Source organism: Brugia malayi, assembly GCF_000002995.4.
Source record: "Brugia malayi strain FR3 genome assembly, contig: Bm_v4_Chr2_contig_001, whole genome shotgun sequence".
Lineage (NCBI taxonomy): Eukaryota > Metazoa > Nematoda > Chromadorea > Rhabditida > Onchocercidae > Brugia > Brugia malayi.
This window is the reverse complement of record NW_025062476.1, coordinates 9536078-9548203: the sequence shown is the minus strand read 5'-3', so window position 1 is coordinate 9548203 and position 12126 is coordinate 9536078. Positions and strand designations below refer to the sequence as shown.

Here is a 12126-nt window from a genome sequence, read left to right as displayed (position 1 = left end):
TCTGATAATAGCATATTTTGAACAAAAATATCATTAATAATAAAGATGACATGTGCAAAATACCAGTAAAAAGACTTTATATTCATATAAACTTTTCATGAAAACATTTAAACCGCTACATAACTAACTTATCTACGATATAGAGAAAAAAGAGAAAGCATTAAAAAATCTTATCCTAGTAAGAAAAAAGAAGAAAAGGAAAGACAAATGTCATATATTGTACATGCCAACTTCATAACATGATGCAGAGAAAAAAAGTTAAATAATATATTCAAATTATAAATAATAAACATTATTTTGCTATTGTTAATGCTTGTTTTTCTTTGACCGTGTTATTTTATGATAAATAATAACTTGAAAATCTCTTCCAACTTCCGTCCTCTTTTTTCTTTCTCATTTCATTTTCTTTTCATTTTGTTTTTGTTTTCGTGTTTACTTTTTTTTTGCTTTCACTAATATATGAAATTTTCATCATTAATAATAAAATTTATTTTTCACTAACATACCTTTTCAGGAAGACTTAATTACTATTACTTACACTACACCCGTACATCATTCACGCACCCACCCACGCTTACATCAACGTAAATCACTCATACGTTTAGAAAAATAAATAACGGTCCGTGAAAAAAGTACACGTCATTAAGATGCAAAGTTCTGGTACTTTGTTGTTTGCTTCGTTTTTTAGCCAAAAGTGGAAAAAAAAAGTGTTTGTTTCTTATGAAGGAGATGAATTTGTTGATTTGATAGTATATTGTCACTAATCTATTCATATTTAAAGGATGAACGTAAAAAAAAGGAAAAAAAAAGTCTTTTTCTTTCTTATATATTATATTTATTTACTGGATACGCAAATTATTTAATTTATCAATGTTTGTTTTTTTATATAATATCTAATTTTTTCCTTTTTCTTAATTATTTAATTATTGCTTTCTTTAATTATTCATTAGAATTATAACTTAGCAACTAACTATTGTTCTAATTACAATATAACTAGCAGCTAAGTGTTATTCCAATTATAATATTTCATTGTGGTTTTCTTTTGAAGCTGCTACTATTGCCATAATTTTTTCTTACCCTTAACTCCATGATGTTTTTCTTTTCTTTTTATTAATTCACTATCATTAGCAATTTAATGACTGTTAAATAAATAATTAAAATCAAACCATAATGTTTCTTAAGTTAAACATGTCGACTGTATTCTTCAGTCTATTTAAATTATTCCACTGTTTCAGAATAAACTTGATGGATGAGAACAAGAATGAAATAGAATTGCTTCGTATTGAAAACAAAGATTTAACAACAAAGCTAGAAACATTAAAGTAATTAATATATTTATTATTATTTCACTAATGATTTTTCAGATTGATTCTTAAGATAGTCATTTGTTCCCTTTTGGAATTTCAAGATTTTCATAACTTACTGCTCTCAAGTCAGAATTCATGTAGTTGAACTCATTTTATCCACTCTAAAATTAGAATTTGTTTTTCGAAATCCCTGCTTTGGTTTTCAGATTGTGGTTTATGATATTAAATATCATTGCCGTTATATTGACTTAAATTCAACATATAAATTAATTAATAAATTTCAAAATTTTAAAGGCAGAAACGGAAGGATGATTATCCGAAACTTACGGAATATGAGAGAAATGTGGCCGAACTGGAAGCATTACGTGAATTTAAAGTTAAATTAGTTGAAGCCAATTCAAAATTACAGCGACAATTGCAAGAAAAGGAGAAAGTAATGATACTTCATATATTTGTAGAAGTAATGATACTTCATATTTGTAGATAGGTTTGGTTGAATTGTTTATTACTTTTCCACTCTTATTCCATAAAAAATTTTGGTCCCCTAAAATCTGTCTAGTATATTTTGTGTTTATGAAAAATAATGACATGGTTTTTGGATTTCAATTCAGATCTTTAAATGGACGGTGAATCTAATTGTTACATTAATTTAAATATAAATATGTAATGAAACAAGAATTAAAGAAGAATAGGTACATTAGCCAAACCTAAATTTCTGAAAATTTTTTTCGAATTACTGGAAATTTCAAGATTTTAGGCTTTTTAAAAAATTCACATAGTGTTACTGTTTTATTTTGTACTTCATATTCAAATTCAAAATGGTAGGAAAAAAGATGATTATAAACCTCCGTATTTCCTTTTCTTAAATACTGCTCGAAAAACTCAAAATTTAGCCTTAATTCAGGAATTGCTTGAACTATCAAGAATAGATCAAGAAAAGCTTGAACGATTATCAGAACTTGAAGAACAACTCGAAATGGCAACAATAGAGAGGGAAATGGCTGAAGAGAAAGCAGATCTTCTGCAGGTTTGTTTGCAAGTGAAATATGTGTTTGTTTATCAGTTTGAAAACTAAAATTCTTCGATGAAAGCTGGAATTCTATCCAAACTTTTTTTTTTTAACTGAGCATAATTATTGAAGGCTGACATTGAGAATGAGAAGCAGCGTATACAAGAATTGGAAATAGAATTGGATTTGTTTCGAGGTGAAATTAAACCAAGTGCAGATGATATGCCAAAGGTTGTGTTCCAATGATAACCTTTACTCATCTAATGAGTTATAGATTTATTATTTAATAACGAACTTGAATTGAATTAAATTAAATTGATGTTGCTGAGATTTGCAAAATGAAATTCTAAAAACATTGTTCATTTCAAGATTGGTACTCTAGAAATGCATATTTTATTAAAGGATGATGGAATAGAGCTCAAAATGTTGAGATGTCAGAATATGAAATTGCGCGAAGCTATAGTAAGGTAGGCTTGGTTGAAGTTTCCAGTGTACATGGCTTATTAATTTGGTATTTTTTATATTAATTGAAATGTCACGCAAATTTTTTTGGTCTATCCAAACTTTATCAGGTGTATATTACTGTTTAGAATGCGCGATGTAATCGGTCAGTTGGCGGAAGATAAACGAGAATTGACACAAGAGAATGAGACGCTAAAGAATGAGTCTGCTACGTTAGTCAAAATTTGTGAAAATTTAAGAAACGAACTTCAGAAAGCCGAGCGGACAATATTTATACTAAAAGAACACGTTAGTATTATTTAATTTTTAATATTTTGAGACATTCTCGTTCTCATTATATATTATATATGTTATTCAAAATTTTGCTTATAATATTTTACCAATTATTGCAGTTGACTGATATAACCGAAAGGGTAAGTATGCATGCGTTTCTTTTTTGTTTTTTTCGGTTTACTAGCTCTGTTTTTAAATTTAGTATAAAAATCCAATTTGTCACTGTTTTTTTCCTGCTTCATCACATTGCTTGTGATATTCAATTAGCTATGCTTTTGTTCATATAATGGGAAATTGTTGTTATTAGTGTTCAGATGGATAATATTTGTTTCGGACTCTTCACTGTTTTTATATAATTAATACGTGGAATGCATTTATTTTATTACTAATGCTTTAAAATATGTTTTTAGATTGATGCAGCAGCGGAAAGTGAGAAAGTGATCGAGATTTTGACAGATAAAAATATGGATTTGGAAAAAAAGCTAAAGTTAGCAAATTTGAATTGGTATTTTAAACCTCATTTCTATCAAGAAGCTATTATTTCTCGAAAAAAACCTGAAGCGTTTTATCAGTATGCTGATTTTGTGTTCACTGCTTTGTATGATTTACTAATAAGAAAGGAAGACTCAGGAAAAATTGCAGTACCTTAGAAGAAACCGTTGAAGATTATGAGGCAATCAGATCAATGGATGAAGAAATTCTTGAAACACAAAGAGAAGCTGAAAAAGAACTTCGAGAGGAATTGGATTTGACAAATAGTCGAATGAATAATGTGAGACAATGAGCTTTTAATTCCAAATGATTTTTTTGTGATTTGTAAATTCTAGAAGCTTAATCAGTAAATATGTTTTTCCTTACATTTCAGCTTCTTATACAAATCAAAGTATACGGTGAGCAAGTAGATGAATACGAGAAAATGATCATGAAATTTCGACGGAAAATTAGTGAACTGAACGAAGAAATTCAGGAAAGGCAAGATGAAGTAAGTTTGAAAATTATGTAAATCACTTATGACTGATTTCCTTCCAATTCATGAAAAATGAAATAGCACAAAGCTATTGTTTCCTGCACACATTTCAATTATGCTTTAATTGCTGAATTACATTGTATTAGTCCTCTTCAAAAATATGTATCGAAATACACACCTTTTATCAATTAATATCGTCTTTTTATTTTCTTTATCTGAAAAAGACTAACGATTTTATCATTTCTGTTCTCTCTTTTTTATTCAATTTTTACAGACAGTTTTATTGGTTACATGAGATCCTGTTTCTTACAAATTATTTTGTGTTTCAGATCATTAGCCTAAACGAACAACTGAAAGGAGAAGAAGATAACAATGTAATGTCGGTGCAAAGTATACAACTTACTACAGCTACTCGAACATTTGCTGAAGTAAAATTTCTATGTAAATTTAACTTCTATAAGTTTTTTTTTTCTTTAAACAAATTTTGAAAATCTCTACATATTAATTTTTGAATAATTTCAGATTGTAGATAAGGAAGTGTGTGCTCTAGAATTAAAATATGAAATTGAATTGTCGAATTATTTGAGAGCATTTTTGCCTGATAATTTCACAAAACCTGGAGGTCAGTTAGGATTTTATTGTTTCTGTTTTATTGAAATTTTTGTTACTCGAATTTTTGGCTTTTCAGGCGACAATGATGCAATTTTGCTAACTGTTTGCTGCTCTCGTCTTTCGGCTAAAACAACTCTGCTGGCAAAATTAATTAATCTTAAGGTATCACCAAATATTGCTTATGTATGTAGGATATCAATTTATATAGATTTTAATTTACTTTTTTTTCCTCAAATTTTGAAACAATGCATTTTGGCAGTACCCACCTGCATCTGGCGGAATACGTCGTGAACACGTAACGAAAAGCCACAAAGCGGAACAGTGGGCATACTGTGCAAAATTTTCATTCTTGTTAAGCAATTTTGGCTGTGCTGTTCGGCAATGTGAAAGGTAAACTTTGTTGAGTTTTATCCAAAGCATATTTTGTTTTAGGTAGCGATTTAAGTAAATTTCGTTTAAATTTTGAAAGTACATCTGAAATTCAAGTGTGTTTGTTTCTGCATTGCATATCTTGATTAACAAATATCTTCTTGTTATGAGTTAAAATATAATTAATATGAAAAATGTTTTAGTGTAGTTTGTCGATGTACGGTAGAGCGATTGTCACGTTTGGCACCGTTGCAAAGTGATATTGCAAAGGAGGAACGAATGATTGATTATTACATTGATTTACTTAAAAGTGATAAATTCGATGAAAACACTGCGACCGACGCTATTAATAAGGCAATCAATCATTTGGAGGTTCGTTAACCTTTTCACAATATCTAGTATAAATATTTAGCATAAAAGGATTGATTTAAGGATTAAAATATTTGATTTTATCTACCTTTAGAATTCTGAAGACTATATATTTTGAAATGCTCTGATTTTGACTTTAAAAATTTGAGCTTATTTTACTTTCGAAATTTTGAGCTGACATATAGTTTTCATCACTATATAAATAAGTCATTTTTTAAAAAAATGAAAAAAAAAATGCTTTTTTCATTGCTTTTCCATTAATCAGAATCTAATATGGAGTGCAAATTTAAAATTCTGGATGACTTTTGGATTGTGATATCGGAGATGTTGGAACATTCATCACAGTACTGTACAAGTTTTACTTACTATAGCATAATAGTATTACTGTGAAAGTATTGGTGGTTTCATTCTTAAAGTCTGAAGGATTTTGATTCCAGAAAAATTTTTATTTCGAACCATTGTTGATAGAATTACTTATCAGGTATAGCTCAACAATTATTAATCGTTTGAAGGATACCTATAATTCATCTATTAGATATAATAATGTGTTACAGAATATATTGTCTATTTACTTTTCACGAGAATGGTATGATGTGAAGCAATTATTTTTGGATATTTGTTTACAATATCTTCAAGGATTATTTTGGGTAAAAATTAATGTGCAACGTGTTATTTTTACGCTTGTAAGTTTTATACATTTAATATTTTCTTTTGAGCATTGAAGGATGCTATCATTTTGCGTATTCCTAATTATGATTATTTCAGTCATCACATGCTACTAAGAGTAATACTAATGAATATATGGAATCAGTGTTAATATGGGTACAAAAATGTGAGCAGCTTTGCATGCGTTTAAAAAATCATATCTCAATTGACGAAAATCTAATATTCACTCAAGATGTTTGTTTTTTATCTTCTTCATATTTTTGCTATAAAATCTTCTTGCCTAAATTTTACAAATTTCAAAATTCTCATTATGTATTTCTTTCAAAAATTCTTTCAAAAAATTCTTTTTATACTCATTAAAATTTACACTACTAATTATTATTGATTTATTTCAGCTGGAAATTCAGTTAGCAAATTGGAAAACACCATTCAAAAATTTAACTTTAATATTTGACAATGTGTGCAGTATTACAACTATTCAATTGAGCACCATAACAGGTCTCTTTCATTTGTAGAACTTATTTGACATTTTTAGGTTTCTCTCTATATCCATAATGGCAACTGCTGTAAGATTTATTTTCTTGCCAAAGAAACAATTTGTCCCCAAATTTATAATAAATTGGATCAGGTAAATTAATTTCGTTTATTCTTGAATATTTAGAAGTCGAGAGTTTGGAAGAAAATTGCATTCAAGAAGCTCTTTTGCATTCTGTAGAAAAAGTGCATGGCGCTTTAAATGGAGCTGAAGCTACGAAGATTATAAAGTAGGTTGCAATATGTGAGATTTGGTTAGAGTAGAAGAAGCTAATTTATTGTAACGTCCATAGTACTATAAGGAGGGATCAGACAGCCAGTGCTAATTAAGAAAATGGAAATAATAATCGTGAAATTGACTGATTAATTTAAAAAATATGATGGAGAAGAGTATAGTGGTAAAAGTATAAAATGATGATATTAACAATAATATTAAAAAAAGAATCAAATGAAAATAAATTTTGGATGTGGAAATTTTAATTCCTTGAGTTCCAGTACTAATCAGTTTTGAATTTTCAGTGAATATATGAGAGCTGTGCAAAATGTTATCAGTGATTTAATTGACAAATTTGATAATGAAGAGCTATTGAACAGTCCGATGGATAAGGTTTGTTTATGTCAAGATTTGATTTTTGTATGTTAATTTTCAATATAAAGAAATTAATTGCTCAATTAAAATCAATAGATTAACGGTTTGATTAATTTATGAATAGAAATATATTACTTTTCTCTCTGAAATGTTAATTCTATCAAATGCATTATCTATTTTATACTTTTCAATGCTAAATCTACATTACCTTAGTAGTGTTAGGAACTTTCTTATTCTTTTTTGTCTTTCTATTTTGTAACTTTTGATTTTTCTTTCTACTTTTATTTACATATTATTTAGAATAAACACTTGGATTAATTATATAGTGCACTAAAAATTTTATTGCTACTTCAACGTAATCTTGATAATTAAGAATGGCTAATATTCTTTTATTGTATAACAGTAATTGTATTATAGTCTCTTTTATCACCATTGTTGAAACGAGCAAATGCTCGAAGACAAGATGCATTGGAAGCTGAGAAGCTTCGTTGGAATTTGGAAAAAAAAGAAAATGAAATAACGGAACTAAAACTGAATCTTCGAACTAAGCTTGATGATATTAGCAACTACAAAGTATGTTCAATTTTTCTTGAACTATCATATTATCTTCATTTGTAAACTTATGTTGCTTACCAATCTTATTTTGCTTAATATACGAATAAAAAATAAAAAAATATCTAACTAATGTAATTGAATTTAATTAACGCTTAACTTTGATCCTCAATTATGCTAATATATAACATATAATGTATGACAATAAGCAGCTAATTTTTCAGTTCAGTTACCTTTGTTTAACACATTATTTTTAAAGGTACGTTTGGAATTAGCTGAAAATAAGATAGAATCGATGGAAAAAATTGAAGTGCAAAAATTGCATTCTCAAAATGCAGACTTACGTGATCAGTTACGGAAAGCAAAAATGTAAGTTACCAGATTAAAATAATTCTCTAGTGATAAAATCTACTTAACCAAGTGGATGCGTTAAACCCTGAAAAAGAAATAGTCAAAAGAATTATCGAATTACGATTATGATTATGAAGAATTAAATTCATTTGTGCTCTGAATAAGTGGCTAGTATGGATTGATATGAATAACAAATGAAATAGTTATGTATATATATTTATTTATTTATACTAAAAATGGCACTAAAAAATGCACAGTAATGCATACTATATGGAAAAAAATGGAGAGAGTCAATAAGGTCAAAGATTGAGACGATAACTTCCTGACTGAGACATTTGATTAATGAAAGACGAAATATTATTCCTTTTTATATCTAGAGTATAAAATAATATTTTATTCCAAAAATAAACAAAAAAATCTTCTACTTTTATCTGCTAAAAAATCACTTCACTTTTGTATCTTTTTTTATCACTTTCCATTTTGATTAAACAGTTTTGCAAATGATAGGATTTACCGTCTTAACATCAAATTATCCTTAAATATTTCATTTGCTAATTAAATATTAGATTAATCGAAAATTTTCAATTTTCTTTTTGAAAAAAGAGGTCTTTTTGCTCTTACTTTTATTTGCTAAAGAATCACTTCACTAACTAATAATTGAAGTTTAAATTTAAGTAACATTTTATAATCGATTTGTAATATATAAGCCCATTTTAATTAATTCATGTATTTCTTTTAAATGAACTCACTCTTCTGTCATTCATTTTACTTTCATTTTCTTTCTTTACACTTATTTTTTTTTTTGCTTTTTATTGTTGCAGAGAATACGAAGATACGTTGGAAGCTTTGCAGCATGAAATTGATATGTGTGAAAAAGAAAATTTTGAATTGCGAAATCGTGCCAGAACGATCAGTAAAAAAGTGTTGTTAGGTGTATGTATTATATTTATTAAACTTTATTGAACTTTTTTAGAAGAATGATTCTTTGTTTTTTTTTTCTTTTGATTTGATTTGATTTAATTTACATTTATTAACTTTACATCGTGAATTTTACCTAGAAAGCTACATGTAATGATTTGTTGTCAATAAGTTTTATACCATTTTAGTTATGTTGTTAGCTGTAAAGATAAGAAAAGTTATCGATTAAGCATGATAATTTTATGACTCAGTGAGGAATGTTTCACTATATGTTTTTGATTCGAATTATATTAGCCCCTAATTTTCAAAAGAAGTTTGACTAATCGAATTATTAATAGAATGATAATTGGCTATTCATTATGATAAGAATATGATGAAAGTAATAGATGACTTTTTGAATAATCATTTTAGCTAATTTTGCAAATATTGTTTAGACAAAGAAAGAAAGAGACAGATAAGGAGAGGGAGGTATGAAAATTTTAATAATATGTGGTGTTGAGATATATTAGAGAAGATAATACAAATGTTATAAAGTTGAATTTTCATTTAAGCAATTGCAAACAATGAATTTGGCTACAAATCATCCTAAAATGCAAGAAGCATCAATTACACCAATCGATTTCAACTTACAAATTTCTGAACAATTTAATGAAATGGCTTATCTGGAGAATGAATTGAAAGAGACAAAATTAGCATTAGCATGGGCTTATCAACATATTCGACAGTTAAAGGTATTACAAAACTCTCTTATTTTTGCATTATAATTCATATATGAATTATGAAATATCAAATAATATGAAGAAGTTTGATTGTTAGAATGATTTGTAATTTTTTTTTTTTCACTCCTTTATTTTAATATGTAAGATTTTAATAGAAATTTAGAAATTTAACAATAAGAATCTAATCGTATGATATTCGGTATGAAAAAAAAAAAAAAAAACTAGTTGCTGTTTTGAGATAATATAGATCAGATAATCTTATCTCTGACATCTAATAAGAGATAAATGTGTGCTAGTGTTATATTTTAAAGTGATGTAATTTAATGACTAAATGAGTTAATGATTTAATGATTTACATTATAATCTTTTGAGAAAAATTAAGTGTATATTCATATATCTTTGCTGTAATTGAAATAACAATAGATTGAGCGATGAAAATTGACTTACCATCTGAATATTCCTGATAATAGTTTTAGTTCTAAATATATTTGTATTTTTATATTCAAACATTTGTTTCTGACAATAAATAATCATTAGAACATAGGCTTTATTTTATATTTGTATAATAAATAATTTTGTATTTATGGTTTGGCTAATCAATAAAATAACTACGAGTAAAGAATTGGAAATCAGTAGACATAATTATTAAAAAAAAAAAAAAAAAATCGTCTTTTCTAAATTAGTTCGTTAGTTAATTAATCAGGTAAAAAATTCATTACTTTAAGGCAAATGAAAGGATGCAAATGTTGAATGCAATGGATGAAGTAATGATCCCATCAGATATAAATGGTCCATTAACATTATTGTCAATGCATGTCTCAAAGAAAGATGAGTTGGATGAATTGTATAGAAGAGCGGAAAGTATTTTAGCGGTTAGTCTGATATCAAAAAAAAAAAAAAAAAAAAAAGAAAGTAGTGGAAAAAGAAATTATTATTGCTCAATGTAAACAATAAATGATTTTAGCAATGAAAAATTTATTATATATTATAGTAATTTTTAGGATTCACGTTTTTATCAAATTCCATATATTGTTGATATGTCACAGCCAAAAGTAAAGCAACAGTTGGAAAAACGGAAGTATCTTGAACATATTTCACACATAAATCAACGAATTGCTGGTGTAAGTATTTTGAATTGCTACTTTTTTTCATTTTCAGAAATTTATTGACTTGTCAAAGTTTCTTTTTTACTGATATTAAAAATGTATGAATTATTTGTTTGTTATAATTAATACTAAGCGTGTCAATCTTGTACTCATTCGATTTTATTACTAATTACTCTAAATCTGTGATTTATCTTTAGAAATTAGATTTTTTTCCTTTTTTTTTTTTTTCACACGATGAAAATATGTTTTGAATTTAATAGGTTTACAAACATAGTACATTTTCTTTACATTTATTTTAGCTCGTCATAAAAATGCTGTCTTTTTATTTAGCTAAAAATTGACATATATCGATTCTGTAACAAATACCATCAGAGCAGACAGTGCCATTCAATTTTTGAAAACATTAAAAGTGTTATGACAAATAATGAAAAGGTAACACATTTTTAATCTGTAAATAAACTATTGCGAATCTTGACAAAAATAAATTCTAATATTTCAACAATTTTTTTTTTTGATTGTTTTGAGAATATTTCTTTCTAATGCAATTATCATGTAGTATCCTTCTTAAATGATATGCTTTTTTTCCTTGAATGGCACCTCATGGTAATATTTTTCTGCTTTAAATTATTTGTTGCAGAATGAAGAAAGAATTGTTGAAATTCATCAGCTTAAAGGTGTACATTCTATAGCTTACAAAAATGCATTCCAATCACTTTTCGGTAATTTAATTGCGCAACAAGAGAGAACTGAATCAATGGAAATTGCTGTTGCTGTTTAAAATTTACTTTGAAATTATAATCCTGTATAATAGAAAAAAACGTTAATTCTAAATTATTAATTGGAATTATTTATTATGAAGGCATTCTAAATAATTCTATTTGTAACTTTTTGAAACATACTATCTCTATGCTTTAAAACTGTAATCCTGTATAAGATTTAACATTTCATATAAAACACTAAATTTAGATTATATAACTGTTAGTTGAAATTTTTGCCACAGATGTAAAAGTATTTAAATTATAATTAAGAATTAGAATTATTTGTAATCATACAAATATGTTACTTAATTTGCATCTTTTGCATCATTTATGTTAAGCTTCCAAAGCTGGCTTTTACTTGTGTTCAGCATTTCTGTTGTTAAATTTTGATCTCTATTTTAAGCTTTTAATTTAGTTTTTATTTTAAGTAAAAAATCATAGTAAGAAAAGCAATTCGTATCGCTGAATTTTAATAATAATATTTGTTTGTTATTGAAATATTCCAAAAATTTATTTTTTCAAAATTTCTATTTATGTTTTGAATTTTGTAAGATCCGTTACATAG

The 12126-nt window shown here is 26.7% G+C and overlaps 1 protein-coding gene across 2 annotated transcripts; it reads left to right on the top strand.

Annotated features, from left to right (window-relative positions):
• Positions 1-1245: 1245 nt before the first annotated feature.
• Bma-dnc-1.1 (uncharacterized protein) lies at positions 1246-11581 on the top strand (the record flags this gene model as incomplete). 2 transcript variants are annotated; one of them, XM_043079061.1, is made up of 28 exons in its annotated part: positions 1246-1322; positions 1602-1740; positions 2212-2334; positions 2449-2547; positions 2719-2783; positions 2907-3066; positions 3171-3191; positions 3462-3538; positions 3694-3823; positions 3917-4033; positions 4348-4446; positions 4541-4640; positions 4707-4792; positions 4890-5020; positions 5203-5371; positions 5923-6051; positions 6134-6268; positions 6430-6532; positions 6696-6798; positions 7088-7175; positions 7575-7730; positions 7969-8078; positions 8882-8993; positions 9530-9709; positions 10423-10569; positions 10699-10818; positions 11134-11235; positions 11441-11581. In XM_043079061.1, the coding sequence occupies 28 exons, from the start codon at positions 1246-1248 to the stop codon at positions 11579-11581; spliced, it is 3219 nt and encodes a 1072-aa protein (XP_042934995.1). The 2 variants fall into 2 exon arrangements, with proteins under 2 accessions (XP_042934995.1, XP_042934996.1); XM_043079062.1 differs by lacking the exon at positions 3171-3191.
• Between the last annotated feature and the right edge of the window lie 545 nt (positions 11582-12126).